The sequence below is a fragment of the Coregonus clupeaformis genome, chromosome 1 (assembly GCF_020615455.1).
Source record: "Coregonus clupeaformis isolate EN_2021a chromosome 1, ASM2061545v1, whole genome shotgun sequence".
Lineage (NCBI taxonomy): Eukaryota > Metazoa > Chordata > Actinopteri > Salmoniformes > Salmonidae > Coregonus > Coregonus clupeaformis.
In genome coordinates this window covers 40,704,881-40,732,374 of record NC_059192.1, presented here as the reverse complement: position 1 = coordinate 40,732,374, position 27,494 = coordinate 40,704,881, and the positions used below count along the sequence as shown (strand labels likewise).

The following is a 27,494-nucleotide window of genomic DNA, read 5'->3' as shown; positions in this document are numbered from 1 at the left end:
AGGGGTGGCTCCGTAAGAAGCATCTCAAGGTCCTGGAGTGGCCTAGCCAGTCTCCAGACCTGAAACCAATAGAAAATCTTTGGAGGGAGCTGAAAGTCTGTATTGCCCAGCGACAGCCCCGAAACCTGAAGGATCTGGAGAAGGTCTGTATGGACGAGTGGGCAAAAATCCCTGCTGCAGTGTGTGCAAACCTGGTCAAGACCTACAGGAAACGTATGATCTCTGTAATTGCAAACAAAGGTTTCTGTACCAAATATTAAGTTCTGCTTTTCTGATGTATCAAATACTTATGTCATGCAATAAAATGCAAATGAATTACTTAAAAATCCTACAATGTGATTTTCTGGATTTTTGTTTTAGATTCCGTCTCTCACAGTTGAAGTGTACCTATGATAATAATTACAGACCTCTACATGCTTTGTAAGTAGGAAAACCTGCAAAATCGGCAGTGTATCAAATACACTTCTGTGAAATCAAACTGTCCACTTAGGAAGCAACACTGATTGACAATAAATTTCACATGCTGTTGTGCAATTGGAATAGACAACCGGTGGAAATTATAGGCAATTAGCAAGACACCCCCAATAAAGGACTGGTTTTGCAGGTGGTGACCACAGACCACTTCTCAGTTCCTATGCTTCCTGGCTGATGTTTTGGTCACTTTTGAATGCTGGCGGTGCTTTCACTCTAGTGGTAGCATGAGACGGAGTCTACAACCCACACAAATGGCTCAGGTAGTGCAGCTCATCCAGGATGGCACATCAATGCGAGCTGTGGCAAGAAGGTTTGCTGTGTCTGTCAGCGTAGTGTCCAGAGCATGGAGGCACTACCAGGAGACAGGCCAGTACATCAGGAGACATGGAGGAGGCCGTAGGAGGGCAACAACCCTGCTACCTCTGCCTTTGTGCAAGGAGGAGCAGGAGAAGCACTGCCAGAGCCCTGCAAAATGACCTCCAGCAGGCCACAAATGTGCATGTGTCTGCTCAAATGTCAGAAACAGACTCCATGAGGGTGGTATGAGGGCCCGACGTCCACAGGTGGGGGTTGTGCTTACAGCCCAACACCGTGCAGGACGTTTGGCATTTGCCAGAGAACACCAAGATTGGCAAATCCGCCACTGGCGCCCTGTGCTTTTCACAGATGAAAGTAGGTTCACACTGAGCACGTGACAGACGTGACAGAGTCTGGAGACGCCGTGGAGAACGTTCTGCTGCCTGCAACATCCTCCAGCATGACCGGTTTGGCGGTGGGTCAGTCATGGTGTGGGGTGGCATTTCTTTGGGGGGGCCTCCATGTGCTTGCCAGAAGTAGCCTGACTGCCATTAGGTACCGAGATGAGATCCTCAGACCCCTTGTGAGACCATATGCTGGTGCGGTTGGCCCTGGGTTCCTCCTAATGCAAGACAATGCTAGACCTCATGTGGCTGGAGTGTGTCAGCAGTTCCTGCAAGAGGAAAGCATTGATGCTATGGACTGGCCCGCCCGTTCCCCAGACCTGAATCCAATTGAGCACATCTGGGACATCATGTCTCGCTCCATCCACCAACAGACTGCACCACAGACTGTCCAGGAGTTGGCGGATGCTTTAGTCCAGGTCTGGGAGGAGATCCCTCAGGAGACCATCCGCCACCTCATCAGGAGCATGCCCAGGCGTTGTAGGGAGGTCATACAGGCACGTGGAGGCCACACACACTACTGAACCTCATTTTGACTTGTTTTAAGGACATTACATCAAAGTTGGATCAGCCTGTAGTGTGGTTTTCCACTTTAATTTTGAGGGTGACTCCAAATCCAGACCTCCATGGGTTGATAAATTTGATTTCCATTGATAATTTTTGTGTGATTTTGTTGTCAGCACATTCAACTATGTAAAGAAAAAAGTATTTAATAAGATTATTTCATTCATTCAGATCTAGGATGTGTTATTTTAGTGTTCCCTTCATTTTTTTGAGCAGTGTATATATATATATATATTCTCTCAACCAGCTTCACGAGGTAGTCACCTGGAATGCATTTCAGTTAACAGGTGTGCCTTCTTAAAAGTTAATTTGTGGAATGTATTTATGTCTTAATGCGTTTGAGCCAATCAGTTGTGTTGTGACAAGGTAGGGGGGTATACAGAAGATAGCCCTATTTGGTAAAAGACCAAGTCCATATTATGGCAAGAACAGCTCAAATAAGCAAAGAGAAACGACAGTCCATCATTACTTTAAGACATGAAGGTCAGTCAATACGGAACATTTCAATAACTTTTTTAGTTTCTTCAAGTGCTGTCGCAAAAACCAGCAAGCGCTATGATGAAACTGGCTCTCATGAGGGCCGCCACAGGAATGGAAGACCCAGAGTTACCTCTGCTGCAGAGGATAAGTTCATTTGAGTTACCAGTCTCAGAAATTGCAGCCCAAATAAATGCTTCACAAACTTCAAGTAACAGACACATCTCAACATCAACTCTTCAGAGGGGACTGTGTGAATCAGGCCTTCATGGTCAAATTGCTGCAAAGAAACCACTACTAAAGGACACCAATAAGAAGAAGAGACCTGCTTGGGCCAAGAAACACGAGCAATGGACATTAGACCGGTGGAAATGTGTCGTTTGGTCTGGAGTCCAAATTTGAGATTTTTTGTTCCAACCGCTGTGTCTTTGTGAGACGCAGTGTGGGTGAACAGATTATCTCCACATGTGTATTTCCCACCGTAAAGCATGGAGGAGGAGGTGTAATGGTGTGGGGGTGCCTTGCTGGTGACACTGTCTATGATTTATTTAGAATTCAAGGCACACTTAAACAGCATGGCTACCACAACATTCTGCAGCGATACGCCATCCCATCTGGCTTGGGCTTAGTGGGACTATAATTTGTTTTTCAACAGGACAATGACCCAAAAGACACCTCCAGGCTGTGTAAGGACTATTTTACCAAGGAGAGTGATGGAGTGCTGCATCAGATGACCTGGCCTCCACAATCCCCCGACCTCAACCCAGTTGAGATGGTTTGGGATGAGTCAGACCGCAGAGTGAAGGAAAAGCAGCCAACAAGTGCTCAGCAAATGTGGGAACTCCTTCAAGACTGTTGGAAAAGCATTCCAGGTGAAGCTGGTTGAGAGAATGCCAAGAGTGTGCTTACTTGTCATCAAGGTAAAGGGTAGCTATTTGAAGAATCTCAAATATACAATATTTTTGATTTGTTTAACACTTTTTGTTTACTACATGATTCCATGTGTTATTTCATAGTTTTGATGTCTTCAATATTATTCTACAATGTAAAAAAATAAATTGTAAAAAAAAAGAAAAACCCTTTAAAGAGAGAGAGAGAGAGAGCAAGAAGGAGGATGTCTTAGGGTAGGATTTGAACAGAATGGATCTGTCAGTATTTGCAGTTGGAATAAGAAAAGTCAAGTTCTTAAAAGCTTAAATAACTGCTCATTACCTGGTAAATAATAACAGACAAATATTAGTGTCATTAGCCAAACATACAACCAAAACATGAGCAAACAAGTGTTGCTACAACAACAGCCTCCAATCCTGATTGGATAGAAGCCATAATTAAAGAGACTGTCACTATCCAATCCGTGCATAGCAATCTGCTCAGCAACTTGAGAGCTCTCTGATCTAAGATGAGTTTCACCTGGGCAAAGGTCAATTGGTGATTAACACACACTATATGTGTGTGCATGTGCGTGTGTGTGTCTGCGTGTACCTAAGGGGTCGTCACTGTTGTTTGTCCATCAGAATCACTACTGGCCCTAACAAGGTAGCAGTCTCTAAAAAACTGAGCCAGCTCTGAAATAATAATAATTTAGGGTCGATAACAAAGGTGACAAAGATTCTGGACTACAGTGGAATATTGTCCACAGGTTTACAGTGTTGCTCTACTTACTGTGTTGTTTCTGGGTTCAGCATAAGTATATGAGTCACACACTGCTTAAAGATGCACTATGCAGAAATCGCTCCGCCTTTTCCTGGTTGCTAAAATTCGAATAGTTCCCCTAATTTCAGTTTATGTGACATAACAAGCAAGTATAGTGTAGAGAATCATTGTACAAATGAAACCACTGTCAAATATATTTTCCATAACCAAAAATATTGTATTTTCAGCTATTTGAAGCTGGTGTACAAAACCAAAAGTAAAAGACGCAAAAACAAAACTTAAGAATGGGAAGCATAGAAATAGCACACATAGAACAGATCTACCACTTCTTAGACTTGCTTTCAATGAGAATGACAGATCTATAACCCATATTTCTATGTGAATTTGGTCAGGGGTCGCCCAAAAAATGACATATTGCAGCTTTAAAGGGAAACACACCATCCACAAATACTTTTATCTGACTTGCTAACCATTGACAGCCTGACCCACTAAAGGCATTAATTATCTAGCCTCGTCACCAGTTTCTATGGTTAAAGAATACAGGTTAGTTCTAATGCTTCACCTATCACATCACCTATAAGCACACATGCTTAAATCTTTGGGAAGGGTTGGGAGCAGAGAAAAATACTAATTTCCAGAGGGAAACAGAAGTAAAAAATTTAATATTATTCTGCTATAGTTCTATACCAATTTCCCTCTGCAAATGGGTGGAAGCCCAGGTATTTGTATGGGATTTACATAGCGGCTACACACACCTGGCTAGGTCAGTATGAGCTCAGTATGATCAAACTGCTGTAGAAAAGGAGCGCTGTCAGATTAGGCTACAGTTTATGACTATGGCACCCTATTCCCTTTGTATATAGTACACTACTTTTGACCAGACGGATGCACCCCGAGACTGACCTTTGGGGAAGGGGTTGGGCTGGACGGTGTGGAGGAAGGACTGGACGACCCCGGACATGAAGCCTGTGTCTGCTCCTGGGATTGACCGGTACTGGGTCTGGATCAGGTTCAAGGGAGAGACTCTCTTAGGACAGGTGGCAGGGGGAGGCAGGGCCAAGCTGGACCCCAGCAACAGAGCCCCGATCCAGGCCAACACCACCCAGGCGCAGCCCCCCAACCTCCAAACACTCCTACATGCTCCCATCACTGCAACTAGAGATAGGGCTCGAAGGTGAGCTAGGGTAATGCTGGAGAATGTAGAGTGTGGAGCGATCTTCTCATGGCACTATCTCTGTATTGATGGGCCTGCAAACACAGAGCAGAGAGACTGGTGTGGGAGTGGAAACACACAGATACGGAGATAAACACAGAAGTAAAGAGATTGTTGTGAAAGGGTGCAGGCACTGTAAAGTAAATGCATACATATTGTATTGTAATTGTAAGAAAACTAGCATTGAGGGAAACCATAAATGTGACGACAATTGAAGCAGTTTTCCGGTTTCGGTGGCACGCATTGAAAAGCCTTATTGTGGCTTTCTTTTGCAACATTTCTATTGACAGAATTGTTCTCTAAAAATGTCAATTGTAAACCCCATATTAAGGTGTGGAACGTTCATTGTATGACAAGAAAAAACGAGCAGGTCTATTTCGCTCCAGCAGGTCATCTGTCCATCCACAATTCACCTGTGGGAACATGGCGGCTTTCACCAGACAACAGAAAGAGCTGGCCGCTACTACCCGAGAGATCGTTCGTGAGATTATCTCTGCCCTCGATTTGCAATTAAACCGGTAAATGAATAACTCGCATTGCTCACTTCTAAAGTGGATGCCTATTCAACTAAAGTGGAAAGTCTGGAGAAGGCGGCGCGTGCACCTCCGTGACCTGGAAACAGCGAGAGCTAAACTAGAAGGGGCAATCAATCTCCTAAAAGAGAAAACGGAATCACTTGAAAATCATTCCCGTAAATTCAATGTGCGGGTTATAGGATTTGAAACTTGCGTGGAAGCAGGCAACCCAACTTAATTCATGGGTTGCCTGCTTCGAACGAATCCACAGTATGAAAATGTATGCACTCACTAACTGTAAGTCGCTCTGGGTAAGAGCGTCTGCTAAATGCCTAAAATGTACTATACAATTGCTTTTATTTTATTATATAATTTTGTATTGCTGGCCCCCTTCGTTTCGAGCAGGCTATTGAATCTATCTCCCAGGGAGGACTTGGCCTACAGGCCATGATTAGTTATTGTGAAGATGTACATTTTACATTTTAGTCATTTTAGCATCCAGAGCGACTTACAGTTAGTGAGTTCATACATTTTCATACTGGCCCCCCGTGGGAAACGAACCCACAACCCTGGCGTTGCAAGCGCCATGCTCTACCAACTGAGCTACAGGGGACTATATAGACTGCATTTCTTGGACATACCCTTTTCTTTCTATTTTTTGTTTTTACATAGTATGGTGGTGGTGGGGGGTAATCAACTAGATTCCGCCGCGGCCCGACATTGTCGAAGTTCAATAAGACAAAAACAGTGAAAGGAGAGTTGAAAATAAAGAGAACAGAGGGCCAGAAAAGTACTGTTTGGAAAAGATTTGGTGAAGTGATAAGAGGTTGATAGCAGTGCCGGCTATGTTATGTGTGATGATTGTGAGGCGCTATACAAATCCGACAGTCACAAGACAGGACTTCGAATAGGCCTATGGCATGTCAAGTGAACTGTAGATTGTTTAGATAGGTTAAATTGAAACTGAAATCTGGACACTGACTGTAGGTCTATAACCTCTCACATAGCCTTAATATTAACTCCTGCAGAATTAAGCATTTCTTGCAGTAAAATGTATACACGAAATGTAGGCAAAATTTGGACTTGGGAACAGGAGTGGAGAAATATGATTGATTTCTGTATCTTGAGAGAATGCAATGCCCAGTTAACCATCTGTAGAGGTGCAGTTTTCATCATAAAATCTGATAGTATTTCAACCACTTAAAATATGCATCAAAGCCGAACTGAAATCTCATCAGAAACATCTTGGGTTGTTTTCATAGCTTTCTTTTTTCCTTACAACTGGTGAAACTGATGTCATTTTGGAATTATTATTTTTTGCGTTATTGTATTTTCTCCCCAGTCCCTAAACGTCTTTACGGTGCGAAAGATGACAGAGAGAACTTTACCGATGTCAACTAGATTGACGCATTCATTCTATCGAGCTGTTATATTCTTCTGTTGAGCAAGGGTTTATTTAGTCTTCTAAGGCAACATATAATGACGAAAGAGAAGCTACATGTATCTGATTATAGGTAAGTTCACTAACAAATAGCCTACCAAAATATCACAAATTATAAGCAGAAACATATCTATATCAGGCCCAAAAAAATCATGCACCCCCTGTCAAATCGTTCTGCGTTTTTTTGCGCATTTTCTATATTTGCGGGTTCTGACCCACTGAGAATGTGATGAAAGAAATAAAAGCTGAAAGAAATCACTACTATTATTCTGACATTTCACATTCTTAAAATAAAGTGGTGATCCTAACTGACCTAAGACAGGGAATTTTTACTAGGATTAAATGTCAGGAATTGTGAAAAACTGAGTTTGAATGTATTTGGCTAAGGTGTATGTAACCTTCCGACTTCAATTGTAGCTATTTTCATATTTTTTACTTTCTTTGCTTTTGGGCCCACGGGAAGGGGTGGTGGTGATCAACTTCTGATAAACGTGTCCTACCTTTTTTCATATGTAAAGTATTTCCCTGTTGATCTATAAACATTGGCATCATACTTCCCTGTTTATCTACAAACATTGGCAAATCATCATTCTATAGAGCATAGTTCTGTCTTAGGCTCTACCACTGAAGGTTATCAACATCTTTACACACTTGCGCTTTTGATCAATCAACCACCAACACAGCTATCATAATCAATTACTTGAATCTAGTCATTTCACATTTACTGTTCCTATATCAATAAAAATTACATCTAAAACCCTGAGAAAGAGCACGAGACAGATCACCAAAAGCTTGAAAAACTTTCCATAACGCAACACCACACAGTGAGTGTTGATTGTTTTTCTATAAACAGACTGACATTCAACACTCACTACTACATAACAGTTCATCATACACAGCTACCTGCATCACTACGGTTTGTTTAGTTTTAACCAGACAGACAGAGGTTAAATATGGGAGGGTGAAACCAGGCACTGATCTGCTTACTAAGAAGACTGTGTGACAGAACAGTTAAATAAATAAAATAAAAAATACCGGTATTCTCTATATAAAGTAAAGAGAAAAGCTTTTACTGGGCTTACATAAGCTTCAACACAGTATTGCAATGTCACATGCATTTTGTTTGTCCAATACGTTTCAGTATGTTATATTTCTTTACTCATGTGCCTCTGAAATGCAAATACTAGGACAATGGAGAAAGAAAGAAAGAGAGATTTAAGTACAGACTAAAAAGTACTTACTCACTTCCCACAGTGTAAACAGAGTTCTGTTGAGAGTAGAGAGAGAGCAGGCTCCTTTGTACAAGGTCATTTTGGAACACACAGGCAGAACACACAGTCAACCAGTCCTGGAGTACAACATTCTCTCACTACTGCTGCTTCAGCTGGTTTTAACCGCTCTAAAGCTCCTCTACAGAAAATAGGCTCCATAGTGGCTTAATCAATTACAACAGCGGACTTGTATATCTTCTACAGCTAACTCAACACTTAACTACTGCTATTGCATCAGTATCTCTGGAAGCTAACTGCAGAGCTGTTAGACTATTTTCCCTGTACCTGTTTGAGGCTCTGGAAGTGTGGAGGAGTAGGGGAGACATAACAGGAGAGAGCGAGAGAGTCGGGAGAAGAGTGTGAGAGAAGAGGAAAGAAAGTAGAGGTATCAGAGAGGTAAGAGGAAGAAAACAGGACTTTACCTGTTGTTCCTTTAGTCGAGACAGGAAAGATGTGAACCAGTAGAGCGAAGTATATGCTCTGGGTGAGTTTGAGTGCGTGTCCGCTTCCTGGACAGGCGTGTCACCAATCTGCAAAGCACAGGTGTGTGTGTGTGTCCAGTCTCTGCCCTGGTCTCCACTAGTGTACAGTGGGGAGAACAAGTATTTGATACACTGCCGATTTTGCAGGTTTTCCTACTTACAAAGCATGTAGAGGTCTGTAATTTTTATCATAGGTACACTTCAACTGTGAGAGACGGAATCTAAAACAAAAATCTAGAAAATCACATTGTATGATTTTTAAGTAATTAATTTGCATTTTATTGCATGACATAAGTATTTGATCAACTACCAACCAGTAAGAATTCCGGCTCTCACAGACCTGTTAGTTTTTCTTTAAGAAGCCCTCCTGTTCTCCACTCATTACCTGTATTAACTGCACCTGTTTGAACTCGTTACCTGTATAAAAGACACCTGTCCACACACTCAATCAAACAGACTCCAACCACTCCACAATGGCCAAGACCAGAGAGCTGTGTAAGGACATCAGGGATAAAATTGTAGACCTGCACAAGGCTGGGATGGGCTACAGGACAACAGGCAAGCAGCTTGGTGAGAAGGCAACAACTGTTGGCACAATTATTAGAAAATGGAAGAAGTTCAAGATGACGGTCAATCACCCTCGGTCTGGGGCTCCATGCAAGATCTCACCTCGTGGGGCATCAATTATCATGAGGAAGGTGAGGGATCAGCCCAGAACTACACGGCAGGACCTGGTCAATGACCTGAAGAGAGCTGGAACCACAGTCTCAAAGAAAACCATTAGTAACACACTACGCCGTCATGGATTAAAATCCTGCAGCGCACGCAAGGTCCCCCTGCTCAAGCCAGCACATGTCCAGGCTCGTCTGAAGTTTGCCAATGACCATCTGGATGATCCAGAGGAGGAATGGGAGAAGGTCATGTGGTCTGATGAGACTAAAATAGAGCTTTTTGGTCTAAACTCCACTTGCCGTGTTTGGAGGAAGAAGAAGGATGAGTACAACCCCAAGAACACCATCCCAACCGTGAAGCATGGAGGTGGAAACATCATTCTTTGGGGATGCTTTTCTGCAAAGGGGACAGGACAACTGCACCGTATTGAGGGGAGGATGGATGGGGCCATGTATCGCGAGATCTTGGCCATCAACCTCCTTCCCTCAGTAAGAGCATTGAAGATGGGTCGTGGCTGGGTCTTCCAGCATGACAACGACCCGAAACACACAGCCAGGGCAACTAAGGAGTGGCTCTGTAAGAAGCATCTCAAGATCCTGGAGTGGCCTAGCCAGTCTCCAGACCTGAACCCAATAGAAAATGTTTGGAGGGAGCTGAAAGTCCGTATTGCCCAGCGACAGCCCCGAAACCTGAAGGATTTGGAGAAGGTCTGTATGGAGGAGTGGGCCAAAATCCCTGCTGCAGTGTGTGCAAACCTGGTCAAGACCTACAGGAAACGTATGATCACTGTAATTGCAAACAAAGGTTTCTGTACCAAATATTAAGTTCTGCTTTTCTGATGTATCAAATACTTATGTCATGCAATAAAATGCTAATTAATTACTTAAAAATCATACAATGTGATTTTCTGGATTTTTGTTTTAGATTCCGTCTCTCACAGTTGAAGTGTACCTATGATAAAAAATTACAGACCTCTACATGCTTTGTAAGTAGGAAAACCTGCAAAATCGGCAGTGTATCAAATACTTGTTCTCCCCACTGTATACAAAAGTATGTCACCTTCAGGAACTCTGAGTGAATCTGCACGTCCTCCTCCCACACCTGACGCCTCTTCTCAAACACATACTGTTGTTAGCAGTTGATGTTATTCTTCAATAACACAGAACCTGCTTTGTAAGTAGAAAAACCTGCAAAATCGGCAGTGTATCAATTACTTGTTCTCCCCACTGTAAGTGTTTGCAGGTGTGTCTCTGCTCTACACAGCACAGATGTGAGGGAGTGTGTTAGTCCCTTCCATGAGAAACCTGATACGGTCTACTACTGCTGCTATGAAGTTGACCGCCTCTCTCTCTGCCTGCGAAACACTGAAGAAGGGATTGGGGAAGGAGAAAGGGAGGGTCTTAACTGGATGAGAGAGAGAGACTTGGGAGTGGGGGAGCAAAACACATACTTTGAGGAGTGGGTAGTCGCTTTTTAGCAGCGAAAGGCTACTACAGTATACAGAAGTGATTTTCCTCATCTTGGATCAAACCCAAGTGGTCAATGGAACATCGCCAGGTAATGTCAACTATAGTCCCACAAAGTTCAAATAGAGTAAGTTTGAAAATGTGAACGTTACTCAGTCATCACTGTAATTTACAGGATGTAGAAAAATATAAAGTATTTTTAATATTTTAAGGTAGCTGGCAACATTAATTAGAACAAACAGGTAACTGCTAAAATAAAAGAAACACCAACATAAAGTATATTATTAGGGCGTTGGGCCACCACGAGCAGCTCCATTGTGCCTTGGCATAGATTCTACAAGTGTCTGGAACCCTTTTGGAGGAATGCAACACCATTCCATCACAATAAATCCATCATTCTGTCTTTTGTTGATGGTGGTGGAAAATGCTGTCTCAGGTGCCACTCCAGAATTTCCCATAGGTTTTCAATTTGGTTGAGATCTGGTGACTGAGACACACACCCTAAAAAAAATACTATGTATATGCCATTATAAATGCTTAATGCTTCATAAAATATTATAAATGCTAATGACTTATAATGCTTGAATGCCTACTTAAATAGTTATCTAATGAATTAATACTTTTGCGTGAAAGTTATAAAGTGGTACCCATTCATTCAACGGGGTCAATAACAATAATACTGTAATATAATGGAGCTTATAACCACCATATAACCAGTAGATCAGGGCAATAAAATACTGTTTTAAAACAGAACATGACAGTTATGAGTGTTGTTTAGTGTCATTTATAGAGCTTCCTTACCTGGAACAAGAACCCGCAAATTGTAAAGTGGTTTTCCCACTGGCTATAGGGTGAATGCACCAATTTGTGAGTCGTTCTGGATAAGAGCGTCTGCTAAATGACGTAAATGTGCCCTTGAGCAAGGCACTTAACCCTAATTGCTCCTGTAAGTCGCTCTGGATAAGAGCGTCTGCTAAATGACTAAAATGTAAATGTAAATGTGACCCTAGGATGTTTGTGTACAAGTCATACAACTAGAGAGAAGCAGAGATGACAGGACACACTCACCATCAAGATGGAGGCAGCATCAAATACAGACATTCAGTTTGACACTTCCTCCGTCATACCAAGTAGAAATGCTAGATTATAATTTTTTGCCATTTAACATTACATTTCCCTTCATTCAAAGACAGAACAAATTAATATTCTACCACACAGGCCTATTTTGCATGTTGTGAGACTGACTAATCCAAGTGAACATGCAACTGCCTGTTATATTATTTCATAGGGCCAGAGAGAGAGGTGGTACTGGACATTTGCATAGCACAATAGATACTTTCCATAATTCTAATTTCCATGTCTAAACTCAGGCGTATGAAAGGCATCTTACGGTAGAAAACAGAATGGAGCTTACCATCGAGAGCTGAAATGTTTCTCAGACAGTGTTTCTCCTATACATCCCTGGGATGTTCCCTCAGATGGTTAGCTGGCACTGATCTGTTTTTGGTTCTCAAAGTCTAGTTTTAATTTAAGCTCTATTTTAAATACGTCTTAATAGCAGAGTAGCTTACCACTTCCTGGCAAAGATAAACACTGATCTATCCTCTTGATGTGAGCCACTACCTCCATCCTGAAGTTCACCACCCATGGCGTCTGTTAATCAGCCTATCGCTCTACCTGAGCCTCAAAACACAGGCCCTGTCCAGAAACAATCCCCCTTGCCCAATGGCAACTTTCACCTGTGATAAAAAATTCAAGTGAAAGTTTCCCATAAGAACAGATTCAGGATCTGTGTATGTTCCCCCAATCCCAACATGAACCATTAGGGGTTTAAACCCAAAACTGACAGATCAATGTCTAGGAGTTTCATTGCATGCAATTTGGTATGACGTGGCTGATCTCTGGGTTGGCTTGTTCTTAAGAAAGATGGCAGCACTGTCTGGTCTGCATCTTACCAGAGGAAAAGCATAAACACAGGTGTACAAAACATTAGGAACACCTGCTCTTTCCATGACAGACTGACCAGGTGAAAGCTATGATCCTTTATTGATGTCACCTGTTAAATCCAATTCAATCAGTGTAGATGAAGGGGAGGAGACAGGTTAAAGAAGGATTTTCAAGCCTTGAGACAATTGAGACATGGATTGTGTATGTGTGCCATTCAGAGGGTGAATGGGCAAGACAAAATATTTAAGTGCCTTTGAACGGGGTATGGTAGTAGGTGCCAGGCGCACCGGTTTGAGTGTGTCAAGAACAGCAACGCTGCTGGTTTTTCATGCTCACCACTCAAAGGACTTCCAGCCAACTTGGCACAACAGTGGGAAGCATTGGAGTCTATGGGCCAGCATCCCTGTGGAATGCATTTGACACCTTGTAGAGTCCATGCCCCGACAAATTGAGGCTGTTCTGAGGGCAAAAGGGGGTGCAACTCAATATTAGGAAGGTGTTCCTAATGTTTTGTACACTGTATAAAATTGATAAAGATACATGTGTACAAGGGAGTATGAATGACACGTTTTGACATTTCAGCAAGAGCCTCCCAAGACTCTCTTTAGCTGAGATGTCAACGATAACGTCTGCTTTATATTCCTAATCTTTTTTCATCTGTACTAAATGTACAGCCCAAAGGCTTGATGATGCTATGCAGTCTGTTTCAGCATAATGGGAATCATATGCTTGGCAAAGGAGAGCTTCAGCCAATACTCACACACACCCATCTCTGATCCGTGGAAATCAGGAAATGTCAGTCGTCATTATCAAGCCTACTCATTATCTCCCACATCACAGCTGCTACAACCCCAAAATGGATCAACTGTCTTCCGGTAAAGATGTGATATTTTAGAATGGAAATTGCATTCTAGTCTTGGAGCATTCCATGATAACATAGAGGACACTTTTTCCCCAAAGTCTGTCCGTCTATCTTCAGAGGCCTCAGCCACTATCAAAAACACCTATTCTCCCACCAAAAGCCAGCAGGTAACTCTGGGGCAAATCCTAACTTCCCATTGACATCAATGGTCCCGTGTAGCTCAGTTGGTAGAGCATGGCGTTTGCAACGCCAGGGTTGTGGGTTCGATTCCCACGGGGGGGCAGTATGAAAATGTATGCACTAAATGTAAGTCGCTCTGGATAAGAGCGTCTGCTAAATGACTAAAATGTAAATGCATGACTAAGTGAAAATGTGACTTAAGCGGAAGTTAGTATTTGCCCCTAATAACAGACAGAGCAAGTGAAGAGCCTCAGTCAACTGCGCTTAAGTGAAAATTCATCTTTATTGATACCCTAACACAAATCTTCAATGGCAGAAACTAGTCAAAATAGAATATACTGTATATCAACACACCCCTAAGATATGAGCCACTAACGGGAACAGGTATGGGTACTTCACACCACTCAGACTCAAATCACACCCTACTCCTTATATAGTACACCACTTCTGACCAGCGCAATAGGTGGTGGTGCCCTATTTAGGGAAAAAGGGTGTGATTTTGAGACGTGCCCTCAGTTTCTATTCTGTCACTCTGCAGAAGTGCTGGACCAGAACAGAGGAGAGGGATGTTAGAGAACATGATTGGATAGTCAAACATTATACAGTTAATTCTGGTGATGTCTGGGTGGATTTAGAGAGTTTGGGAGTTATGAAAGAGAGGGTTGATCCTGTGGACTTGTTGTGGGCTGCTCAACTTGTCATGGAGCTCAGGAGAGACTCCTGGTGGTGAAACTAAGTATCTCCACCAACTATGTACAAACAAACCAGAGGATTCATTCATCACTGTATTGACTTGACTGAAAATCATGTGAAGGTAACTATGAGAAACATATGCTACACCATGTGAAATGAATGCCTTTTTTACACTTTTCATGCATCAATGTTGATAGTGACATTGGTGTGAGTTATTGACAAGGTAAAGTATAGTTTAGATGACAGCCCACCAACATCTACAAAATGACATTGGAGGCAAAGACATAGATATTGTACATGAGCTTGTGAACTTAAGCCAGAGACTCCATTGACATAGAAAAATAAATAAATTGTATGTTGAACCCAAATTCATAACCAAGCTCTCGTGAATCGTGGTTGTACCGTTGAATGTATTTTCCAAACTGCTAAAAAAAGTATTGTTTTTTGTATCTTTACTTTAGAGAGATGCCTTAGGGTGTTGATCTAAGGAAGAATACATAGAATTACAATTATACAGAAACTACCTTTAAATATACAATCACAAAGACACAAAACATAAGAGGGGAAAAAAGCCCACAAAATGATTCTTAATACAACCCAATAGCATGTTGGGGATCGATATTTAAAAGGATCTTGCAAAGTAGCTTCTTGGTCTGTAGCTTTCAAAAATGGTGATACATTTTTTGGGAAAACAATACAAAATGTTTCTCTTATCTTACAATGCCTTGTCAAAATTGTCTTAATGTTTCAAGTAGCAAATCGGAGAGAAACAAACATTGTCTGTACTGTCTGAGGTGTGGACGCAAGGTCCTGAGCAGATAAGTAGAGAGACAGAGGATAGGGTGCCACTTGGGATGCATCCTATCCTCTAAGTGCACTACTTTTGACCATAGCCCTATGGGTTCACTATATAGGGAATAGGTGCCATTAAAGACGCAGCCTTGAACACTAAAGAGGTGGCCTTTCCCTTCAGATCAGAATCACTGGGCTTCGTTATAACCATGTCTGACACTGACGGGCTATATACCGTATCCGACATAGACAACACAATATTACATAGAAGTAGTAATCAATCACAATAATACAAATGATCTAACAGTAATATTTATACAGTTATATACCGTTGATTCTCCTCTCCAGTCACAGGTTTATGATGCTTTACAATTTCTTCATATAAGCCATAATAAAAAGAACAAAACACCATCAATTCATAAGAAAAATAGATTGAAGTTAGTGGAAAAAAGTGCAAAGAATATTCTGGGGGTTTTTTGTACTTTTTTTGCTTGTCTGTTTCATTTTTAGAAATTGATATAAAAATAAAAAATTGAAATCAAATTGAAAACATAGAAAATTAAAACCCACTTCTGTATGGCCAGGCGCTCTGGTCCAGGTGGGGAAGTAGGACCTCTCTCCAGTACCTCTGTCTGTGTGTGTGTGTGGTGTGTTTAAGGTTTAGCGTAGTGGTTCTCAACTCCGGTCCTCAAGCTCCGGCAGTGTACAGGTTTTTGTTCCAACCAGGTCCTACAAAACAAATAATTTAGTTTTTAAAAACTGAACGTTGGATTTATGCTGTAGTCCACACAATACTTTTATTCTGCAAAATCTAAGAGATAATAAATAAAGCTAGGTATTCCTTCCCTGTGAGGTGAGCACAACAGAAACAGAGGTACGTTGTCAAGGCAACACACCCAGAGACCCGAGGTTGGAACAAGAACCCGCCAATATGGCCGTCAGCAAAATGACCGCCACGGCTAGCACTGTGATCATAAAAGGCAGAATCCAGCTCTGACTCAAACACTCTGACCAGTAAGCACACGCCCACACACTAACAGAGCAGTCAGGCCTAGCGCTGATAAGCGAGGTGAGCCAGGAGGAGAAGAGGGCCGGGGTTGAACACCACTGAGCATGTGCGAAAGAGAGCGTGAGTGGGATTCATTCTGCAGATAAATGAGTAGTGAATCTGGGTGGTGAGTTAGGGTTTATGGTTGTGGCTCTACTGTGAGGACTGGGAGTCGTTGTTCTTGCTGTCCTGGCTGTTGGGGGTCTTGTTGTTCCAGGGGGAGTTTGCGCCCCCCAGGGCGGGGGAGCTGCCGAAACTGTCCTCGTCCTCCAGGCCCCCCCCTCCGTTGGCCGTGTCGAACTGGCCATTCTCCAGCCGCGTGATCAGACGCTCATCCTCGTCTCCAAACTCCCCTCCCATCAGAGTGGGCTCGCCCACCATCATCACGTCCTAGAGAGGGACAGCAAGGGCCGGAACATTATCCCCACAACCACGGGGGAGAACCGAGCATAGACGATCCCAAAGGACTTAGAAAATGGGATGGATGGGGCTGGGACTACCGTGGTTACTCGTAATGGTTAGTTCTGGGCTAGATGAGACTTATGGGATATAATGTGTTTTTATGATTAATATTTTACATATCCTTTGGGTCCTTGAAGGCCTAAAATGATATGGACATTTAAAATAAAGCTTATTGGGACCTCTGAAAATATAAGAATAATTAATGTTTCAGAGTCTGTGATATTCAGTGACTGTGTCCATCCATGCTCACCCCACTTACAATCAGACATAGCTCTGGGTTTCAGGCACCCAGGCCAAATATTCAACATCTACAACAGGCCCAATGCCAGCCTCTGTTCCAGGGATTTGGGTAATATCACCCTTCCCTGTTGGTCAGCGGTGGGCAGCCCTAATCCTTGAGTGCTGCATCATGGGGGTTTTCATTCCACCTCGGGTCTCATTGGCTCACTCAACCAACCAACAGCTGCTCAGCTGCCTGTGAATTCTATGTTTTGATAGGCTCAGTGGTAGAAGCGGCTTTTAAGGTTGTAGGACGATAAAGCAGATTGAGTGGCACGTCTCACCCGCTCCAGGTAGACATTACCCCTAACCACAATCTAGGATCAGATTGGCATATCTCCACTCCTAACTTTAATAGTTAGAGGGGTGATATTGTATCTGATCCTGAGCCAGTGGTAAGGGGTAATGTCTACCTACTGAATGAGTGTGCGACCCGTAGGCCTGCGGCCCCAGAGGACCAGGTACTGCCCAGCACTGGCTCACGTCAGACAGGGAGTCTTTGGCAACATAATATACACTTCCACTATCCCCCAATACCCGTAGCCTACTTTCCCCAATCTGATTAAGACCAAATGCCCCACCTCCACCCTTCCTCATCTCAACCCCTATCCTGCGTTCCCCTATCCCCAACAACCCTGCCTTGAAAGCAAATCCTTATCATACCAGCCCCCGTCCCAATCTTTCCTGGCCCCACACTCCCCCATGTTACCTGTCCCAACCCCACCCCTACTCCCTGTCACGCTCTCCCCACCCCACCTCCAAACCCCTATCGCTCCCCGCTCCCCACCCCACAAGGTCATGTAGATGGGATGCTTACAGGTACCTGTGTGGAGAGGGGGAAGTTGTTAGCAGGACTCTTCTTCTTGCTGTTGTTGTTGTTGTTGTTTCCTCCTCCAGCGCTCATGTTGCTGCCGCCAGACATCTTCCTTTTCCTCCGCTTGTTGGGCGCTTGTCTGGCCGGCTCAGCTGGATATAAAGACAGGAGGAGAGGTGGTACTGGGATCTGCAGTGTGTGTGTGTCTGACCGGGTTCAAATCCATTTCACCGACACGCCACAAGACAGTGTAAGGCTGCTGAGTTACAGGCTTCAGGTTTTGAGCAGGTTCCTCATCACCCAAGTTTGGTTCACCATATAAGTGTGTTGTCTGTATACAGAGAGTGTGATGACTGTGTGTTTACCTGGTGGGGCCACCATGCGTTGCCACTTCTGGAAGAGGCAGGTCTTGAGACAGTCTCTGGGACTCAGACTGTAGGTCTTGTGTCTGGACATCAACTCCTGCATCGGCTCCAAGATCACACACAACTAGAGGAGAGAGAAGAACATTGACAGTCAGACCACCAATCCTGCTTCAGCACCTCTAATAGAATGCCAGCTCGGTAGGAACTCCGGTATGGCCAAAATAAAGTGAGTACAACCGCCTTTTTCATTCTACTTCAAAACACTAAAATGGGCATGACTTACCCTAAGGTAGTTGAGTGTGGAGTTGGACAGGCCACATCTTGTGATGTTTTTGGCCAGCTGGTCCAGCATCTGAGGGTCCTGCACCTTGGAAGAGGGGGAGGAGAGCAGGGAAGCAATGACTGAATGGTGGTCAGTAACACTGGCAATCAATCTAACTGTGTGTGACCTTTTAATTGTGAATGATCATTGAAATGTAAATTAATCCTTCTGGACTGTAATGTGATTTGTGGATTCAAATAAAGTATTTAAAAAGGTGTGACTCACGTGCATCGCTAGTATGCTACGAGGCAGGACCTCTCTGTGTTGTCTGATGCTAAAGTGCCAAGTCTTGATCCTCATCATGTCGTCAAACATGAACTCTAGGTACAAACGACCCTCCACACACACCTAGAGGAGGGGAGAGAAGTTAGGTCAAACATCTAAAGGACGGGAGAGGAAAAAATATAGTATTTGTGTGTGTGTGTTGCGGGGGGGGACTGAAATGTGTGTTTGGATTTGTTGAGTAGTGGAATTATAAATGGGATATTTGAGGATTTGGAAATGCATAATGCAATGTGTATTTGCAATGGAGAGTTAAATGTGTGCTTGCAAATGGAAAATACAATGTGTATTTGCAAATGGAGAATGAAATGTGTATTTGCAAATGGAGAATGAAATGTGAATTTGCAAATGGACAACGGTATCTGTATGTTCAAATGGACCAGAAAGTGTATTTGCGTACCTGTGTGAACATGGGCTTGCCGTTCTGTGTAACCATGGTGCACTGGTCACAGTCTAGAGACACAAAGTTACTGTGGAAAGACTCTTTAGGGTGCTTCAATGTGTAGAACAGCTCAGTGGCGCCCCCTTCAAAAATACTCCGGAAGTACCGCGGGATCAATGTCCGGCCGATGGCTAGGGAGAGTAATAATTTAATGCCATTCCTTTGTATAAAATACTACGGAAGAGTATTAGGGCCAAGCGAAGAGGGGAAAAAATGGTACTTAAAATAAGTATTTTTGCATGGATAAAATCTCAATGTTGATAATAAAGTCAAAATATTTAGAACTCGACATTTCATTGAGAATAAACTCAATTGTGAGAATAAAGTCGCATTTCAAGATTAAAATAGGGTATTTGGTTAATTGCATGCCTCCCTGTTGCTGTGCACTACCGTTGAAATGCCTGAGTTAGATGACCTGGTTAAACCAATGATTTATACAGTACCAGTCAAAAGTCTGGACACACCTACTCATTCAAGGGTTTTTCTTTATTTTGACTTTCTTCCATTGTAGAATAATAGTGAAGACATCAAAACTATGAAATAACACATATGGAATCATGTAGTAACCAAAAAAAAGTTTAAGAAATCAAAATATATTTTGAGATTTTAGATTCTTCATATTGCCACCCTTTGCCTTGATGACAGCTTTGCACACTCTTGGCATTCTCTCAACCAGCTTCACTTGGAATGCTTTTCCAACAGTCTTGAAGGAGTTCCCACATTTGCTGAGCACTTGTTGGCTGCTTTTCCTTCACTCTGTGGTCCAACTCATCCCAAACCATCTCAATTGGGTTGAGGTCGGGTGATTGTGGAGGCCAGGTCATCTGATGCCGCACTCCATCACTCTCCTTCTTGGTCAAATAGCCCTTACACAGCCTGGAGGTGTGTTTTGGGTCATTGTCCTGTTGAAAAACAAATGATCATCCCACTAAGAGCAAACCAGATGGGATGGTGTATCGCTGCAGAATGCTGTGGTAGCCATGCTGGTTAAGTGTGCCTTGAAATCCAAATAAACCACTGACAGTGTCACCAGCAAAGCACCCCTACACCACCTCCTCCATGCTTCACAGTGGGAACCACACATGCGAGATCATCCGTTCACCTACTCTGCGTCTCACAAAGATACGGCGGTTGGAACCAAAAATCTCCAATTTGGAATCATCAGACCAAAGGACAGATTTCCACCGGTCTAATGTCCATTACTTGTGTTTCTTGGCCCAAGCAAGTCTCTTCTTCTTATTGGTGTTCTTTAGTAGTGGTTTCTTTGCAGCAATTTGACCATGAAGGCCTGATTCACACAGTCTCCTCTGAACTGTTGATGTGTCTGTTACTTGAAGCATTTATTTGGGCTGCAATCTGAGATGCCGTTAATTGCCGATTTCTGAGGCTGGAGCAGAGGTAACTCTGGGACTTCCTTTCCTGTGGCGGTCCTCATGAGAGCCAGTTTCATCATAGCGCTTGATGGTTTTTGCAACTGTACTTGAAGAAACTAGTCAAGCATCACCGCACCTTCTCAACCCTCACCCCTGCATTGGCCAGGTATAATCCTCTGCCTCATCGCTCTCATCTGTGCATCAGTCAGTTCTCACCCTTGCATTACACCACATTCTTTCTTTCTTTTTAAATTACAATGAGCATGTCTATTGGCCAAAATACATGTAAAACATGTAAAGAGCCAGCTAGGAATTATCATTTATCATCATGGTGATTATATTAATTTCAAAGGGTACTAGCAAGAATAGCTTAGGGAAATTATATGTTTACATACAAACTTCACTTGCCATTCATGACTTCACTTGCGAGCCAGCTATGTTCTTTTATTTACAGGCTAGCTAGCTGGGAATGTTTGAAATGTCCGATACAACATACATTGGTGATATTGTTATACTTTAAGATAGCCTGGTAGAATAGCTTACATAGCTAACCATCACTAGCATTCACTGCTTGAAGTAACTTGAGTGTAATGGAGTTGACTGGTGACAATGACATGAATATATATAAATATATACAATTCACAACATTTGGACGGGAGCTATAATCCAGCTATAATACAAAATAATGTAAACTATGTGTGTCGTTATTGCTTGAATTCAGGCTTGGCTGAATGGTGAAAGATTGCTTCCGTACCACATTTCCATGATTTTTGTTGACAACGCCACTTTCCCGTGTGGACCTATGCGGCCAGTGGGGTGTCAACGACATCAATATTAGCTAGCAACATTGTAATTGAAATGAATTTAATCATAGCTAATTATGATGATAATTCATAATTGCCAGCTACATTTTCCAAATATACCTCTGTGTTGTTTTCAGCTCTTAGCATGTTTTTGGCCAATGGAAAAGCCCATTGTGAATAAATGACTGCAAACGTGAGGGGTGAGAAGGAGAAGTGAGGCTTGACTAGAGCAGGGGTGATAACTGACTAATGCTGGGGTGAGGAGGGTTGAGGAGAAGGAGTGACACTTGACTAGTGCAGGGTTGATACTTCACTAGGGGAGGGGTGAGGAATGTCAGAGTTCCTAATATGTATTCCGTACACCTGTGTACCATGCTAATCTCAGCAGTCACGATTATGGCTGAGAAAAATATCCTGCTGTAGCATATTAAAAATATACTTTATTCTGGAAATATCGTGACTTTATTCTCTAAATATTGCAACTTTATTCACAATTGTATTTTTACTTTATTCCAAATTAATTTTTTAGAATATTCTCCACACAAAAAACATACCACCACCCATCACCATTCATTGATTTTTTCTCTTCACTTTGCCCTAATACTCTTCTGTAAAATAAGATCGTAACCATAATGTGTAAGAGGGTGAAATCTATACATTCCCATTTTAAAGCCTCCCTGAAAGTCTAAGTGCGTCTTACTGTATCGTTTGGGCCCGTCCTCCAGACAAAAGGTGATGGTGAGCATGGCATCATCCTCAAAGAACTCTGTGGTGAAGGCATCCCACCAGAGATTGTCACAGTCCTACAACACACAATGAATTAATACATCTGCCATCACAGGTTGTCAGAGTCTTACAAGATCATAGTAGGGTCACACCATTAGGAATAATTGAGTGTGTGCGTTTCGGGCTCTCACCTCTGTCCAGTTCTGTAGCCGCTTGTTGAGCTCAAATATCCTGTAGTCTGTCTGGTTGCCGTATGGTGTGGGTCTCCTGCAACAGGACAGAGCAGGGTCAGTATACAACTTTATTTTCAGAGTTAAAAGTTATGCTCCAACACTATTTGGAGGGGTGAGGGTTGATGCTGTGATGGAGACTCACCCCATGCCAGGCTCTAGGTATGACGGGGGGTACATTGGTGTTGGCCTGCAGAGACAGACAGGCGAGAGTCAAAATGTATTATTATAATTACATAGGTACTAATAGTACCAACCTACAGTACTAACAGTATGAGCTAAGTGGCAGGTGTGTGTGTGTGTGTCCTACCCCACGTCTCTGTCCAGCATGGTGCCGGGGTGGAAGGGGGGGAAGGCACTGCCGTTAGGGCCGGGCTCCTTGGGGGAGTACAGCTTGAACGACTTAGATGAACAGCCTAGAGAGAGACGGAGAGGAAAAAGAAGATTGAGCGACTTGGAAGATAGGCTAACAGCCTGAGGCTCTGTACACAGCAAAAAATTACTCAAAGTCGACCAATGAATTGCAGCCTCACACCAACACGCCCCACGATTGAGTCAGACAGAGCCAGCAAGCCATAAGAGAAGACTGCTAAAAAGCCATAAGAATGCTAAATAGTTACTAAATGGTTCCATTGCATTGACCCCATCTTGCACTGACTATGCACACTCACAAGACTATATATACACACACTATATACACAGACACTCACACAAACCCTACACACATTGACACACACACGCATACGGACACAACCATCATATGCTGCTGCTACTCTGTTCTTTATTCTTACTCGTATTATTATCATCATCTATTGTGATTAGGGTTGAACGGCGGGAACCTGAGATTTATCGTACCAAAACCACTCCCTTTTCCCAGGATAAATAACTGTGAGAAACCAGTAAATTATAAGAAATTATTTATATGAACAGCATGACGTGAAATGGAACTGTTAAATTATATGCGATGTCTAAATCTGGCTTCTCTACGGCCTTCTCTCTGCATGATCAATCAAAGAACGCCACAGGAATGGAAGACCCAGAGTCACCTCTGCTGAAGAGGATAAGTTCATTAGAGTTACCAGCCTCAGAAATTGCAGCCCAAATAAACGCTTCAGAGTTCAAGTAACAGACATCTCAACATCAACTGCATGAATCAGGCCTTCATGGTTGAAATGCTGCAAAGAAACAACTACTAAAGGACACCAATAAGAATAAGATACTTGCTTGGGCCAAGAAACACAAGCAATGGACATTAGACCGGTGGAAATCTGTCCTTTGGTCTGGAGATCTTTGGTTCAAACCGCTGTGTCTTTGTGAGACGCAGAGTAAGTGAACGGATGATCTCCGCGTGTGTGCTTCCCACCGTGAAGCATGGAGGTGGTGTTATGGTGTGGTTTATTTAGAATTCAAGGCACACTTCACCAGCATGGCTACCACAGCATTCTGCAGCGATACGCCATCCCATCTGGTTTGCACTTAGTGGGACTAATTTGTTTTTCAACAGGACAATGACCCAACACACATCCAGCCTGTGTAAGGGCAATTTGACCAAGAAGGAGAGTGATGGAGTGCTGCATTAGATTACCTGGCATCCACAATCACCAGACCTCAACCCAATTGAGAGGGTTTGGGATGAGTTGGACCGCAGAGTTCGATTCCAGGCTGTATCACAACCGGCCGTGATTGGGAGTCCCATAGGGCGGCGCACAATTGGCCCAGCATCGTCCGGGTTTGGTCGGTGTAGGCCGTCATTGTAAATAAGAATTTGTTCTTAACTGACTTGCCTAGTTAAATAAAGGTAAAATAAAAATAAATAAAATAAAGAGTGAAGGAAAAGCAGCCAATAAGTGCTCAGCATATGTGGGAACTCGTGAAAGCCGTCTGCATCTAATTCTAGTCCTATATTATGCAAGCATGTCATTACAATGATGAAGCAGGACAACAAAACGTATTTCATTTCAAAGCGAGGAAGGAATGAAGAATTAATGGAGCGAGAAAGAGGAGGTAGGCTAATAACATTAGGGGAAATACAGTATTAGAAAAAGGTATGAGTTAGCCTACTAAATTATACAAATTGGCCCTATTATATTTCAAAATTAAAATCAAATTCGCTAGCCTATACTTGTAACTTTGTAGGCTGCATGTGCTGCACCAGAATTGCATGTTCTCTCCCAACTTTATCATGATTTGAAGGAGGTGCGTAATTCCAGGCTAAATAATACAAAAACAGTAATAAAGTTCACACTCAAAGATTAGCCTACTGGAGCTAGTTTAATTTATTTACCCAAGAGAGCATATAGCTAGCTACATCTATGGGCTTTTATGTTTTTATGTTGTGTGGTAGCCTATATATCATATGTATTGGATAACGGCACAATCGTTTAGGCTTTTTTGGGCTTGGGCTCATAAAATGTCTTTAACGTAGGGCTTATAAAATGTATTTAATGTATGGCTTATCAGGCTTAGGTAGCATCAGACTTGAATTTTCGGTCAAATCTCTAATCAAATCCAGACATAGGCCTATTTATATGCTTTTGAATTACACTTCTGGTTTTGGCAGGAAATACCAGGTAACCCGGGAGAAAAGTGATTTATTTATGGGACATTTGTAAAATACCAGGAAAATATTCAACCCTAATTCTGATGCCTAGTCACTTTACCATGCCTTTATGTACATATCTGCCTCAAACACCTCGTACCCCTGCACATTGATCTGGTACTGGTACTCCCTGTATATAGCTTCATAATTGTGTATTTTATTCCTTGTGTTACTATTTTATTTTTACTCTGCATCGTTGGGAAGGGCTCGCAAGCAAGCATTTCACGGTAAAGTCTACACCCGTTGTATTTGACAAAATTTGATTTGACCAGTTCATTTATTTCCATCCTTGTTTTTGCCACTCCGTCTGTGAATGTAGGCTATTAGACATGTGGATCTATCATCTTATTTACATTAGTTTAGCAGGTAGGTTGACTGAAATAATATTCATTTACAGCATATTTCAGAGTACAGATGAGAAAATTTGTAATTAAAAAATGGGACACTTCTCTCTATCATAGGGCTGGCTAGGTTACAGTTAGCTACTGTACTAGCAAGTAGCAACATCTATCGACTAGCCTAGATCCTCTTTGTCCCTAACCCATTATGGGAAAGATCCCCTCTTGCATACAGCGGCCTAAAATCATGTGATCAAAGTCCTGTTGTGTGTGTGTGCTGTGTCCTGCCCATCCCCCACCCTCCCTCTAGCTTTCTGCGATGTTAACCCTCTCCTGCCCAGAGGATACGTGCATGCTGAAACAACACTCTGGCCTATTTTTAAAAAACACTGCTGTAACTAAACACCCCAACTAGGCCACAAGTCTGTCTAATGAACATTTTATGGACAATGAACCTTGCTTCTAGTCTCAATCTGTATTCAATAACAAAGGTAAAATTGTAGGATGGAATATAGGGTGATTCCAGCGTTATGGACATTACATTTGCAAACAAAATCACAACTTTAATGTCTTACAGAATGGACAAATAAGATATAAATGAAACATTTGATGTGCGTTCGCCTTGGGGGGAGTGTATACCCATTAAAGCAGACTTCTAAATATTGACATGTTGGAGAAAAGCAAATAAGAAGTGTTATGGATGTTACATGAAATGTACATGTTTTTTGGGGAGACTGAACATATTAGCAAAGTCTGAGTTTAAGTCCTAGGTCAAAACATATTTTAATTTAGAAGGAAAGGCTTTACACACTTTTATTTTTTAAAAGTACATTTAGAATTTTGGGTGTAGTTACCCTTTAGTGCAAGTGCACACCAACCAGAGAGTGTTGGTTAGCGGTGTTTCTGTACCGCTCATGTGATTGCACAGTTTGTGAAACAAATGGCCACTGGATTGATGCAAATACTCATATCATTTTGCCAGGTAGGCATAGGCTACTTTGCAGTTAACATTTAATTTAAAAGGTTTTTGGGAAAGCCTTTACATCTACCAGGAGACAGTTATCATTAATGCAAATACAAAGTGTAGACTAGACATATGCACACAGACAAGGGCATTCCTGTGCTGTTTCAGAAGGAGTATTTATGTCTGTAATAAAGCCCTTTGTGGGGAATAAAGCCTGTGTGTGTGCAATAAATAAATATATAACACAAACGGTCAAAAGTTTTAGAACACCTACTCATTCAAGGGTTCTCTTTATTTTTACTATTTTCTACATTGTAGAATAATAGTGAAGACATCAAAACCATGAAATAACACATATGGAATCATGTAGTAACCCAGAAAGTGTTAAACAAATCAAAATATATTTGAGATTCTTCAAATAGCCACCCTTTGCCTTGATGACAGCTTTGCACACTTGGCATTCTCTCAACCAGCTTCACCTGGAATGCTTTTCCAACAGTTTTGAAGGAGTTCCCACATATGCTTAGCACTTGTTGGCTGCTTTTTCTTCACTCTGCGGTCTGACTCATCCCAAACCATCCCAATTTGGTTGAAGTCGGGGGATTGTGGAGGCCAGGTCATCTGATGCAGCACTCCATCACTCTCCTTCTTGGTCAAATAGCCCTTACACAGCCTGGAGGTTTGTTGGTTCATTCTTCTGTTGAAAAACAAATTATAGTCCCACTAAGCCCAAACCAGATGGGAAGGCGTATCGCTGCAGAATGCTGTGGTAGCCATGCTGGTTAAGTGTGCCTTGAATTCTAAATAAATCACAGACAGTGTCACCAGCGAAGCACCCCCACACCACCTCCTCCATGCTTCATGGTGGGAACCACACATGCAGAGATCCGTTCACCCACACCGCGTCTCACAAAGACACGGCGGTTTGAACCAAAAATCTCAAATTTGGACTCCAGACCAAAGGACACATTTCCACCGGTCTAATGTCCATTGCTCGTGTTTCTTGGCCCAAGTAGGTCTCTTCTTCTTATTGGTGTCCTTTAG

The 27,494-nt window shown here is 42.5% G+C and overlaps 2 protein-coding genes across 10 annotated transcripts in view; both read right to left on the bottom strand.

Moving 5' to 3' along the window:
• The window catches only part of LOC121568648 (prominin-1-A), a 33,692-nt gene extending 24,815 nt beyond the window's left edge, over positions 1 to 8,877 (bottom strand). Inside the window, exons 1-3 of one of the 4 annotated variants that reach the window (XM_041879065.2) lie at positions 8,732 to 8,874; positions 8,280 to 8,305; positions 4,773 to 5,117 (exon numbers count right to left, since the gene is read on the bottom strand). In XM_041879065.2, the coding sequence (XP_041734999.1) occupies positions 4,773 to 5,016 (244 nt within the window). In that variant the 5' untranslated portion in view covers positions 5,017 to 5,117; positions 8,280 to 8,305; positions 8,732 to 8,874. Of the gene's footprint in view, positions 1 to 4,772; positions 5,118 to 8,279; positions 8,306 to 8,731 lie in introns of all 4 variants that reach the window. The other 3 variants (XM_041879071.2, XM_045221176.1, XM_041879057.2) reach the window with 3 other exon arrangements.
• A 5,305-nt stretch (positions 8,878 to 14,182) lies between these two features.
• The window catches only part of LOC121568579 (LIM domain-binding protein 1), a 29,300-nt gene continuing 15,988 nt past the window's right edge, over positions 14,183 to 27,494 (bottom strand). For 2 of the 6 annotated variants that reach the window (XM_041879027.2, XM_041879030.2), the window contains 10 exons: positions 22,860 to 22,965; positions 22,695 to 22,739; positions 22,511 to 22,586; positions 22,294 to 22,396; positions 19,376 to 19,548; positions 18,919 to 19,041; positions 18,655 to 18,738; positions 18,372 to 18,495; positions 18,010 to 18,158; positions 14,183 to 16,841 (listed from right to left, as the gene is read on the bottom strand). In XM_041879027.2, coding sequence (XP_041734961.1) covers positions 16,605 to 16,841; positions 18,010 to 18,158; positions 18,372 to 18,495; positions 18,655 to 18,738; positions 18,919 to 19,041; positions 19,376 to 19,548; positions 22,294 to 22,396; positions 22,511 to 22,586; positions 22,695 to 22,739; positions 22,860 to 22,965 — 1,220 coding nt within the window. In that variant the 3' untranslated portion in view covers positions 14,183 to 16,604. The remainder of the gene's footprint in view (positions 16,842 to 18,009; positions 18,159 to 18,371; positions 18,496 to 18,654; positions 18,739 to 18,918; positions 19,042 to 19,375; positions 19,549 to 22,293; positions 22,397 to 22,510; positions 22,587 to 22,694; positions 22,740 to 22,859; positions 22,966 to 27,494) is intronic. The other 4 variants (XM_041879033.1, XM_041879028.2, XM_041879029.2 and 1 more) reach the window with 4 other exon arrangements.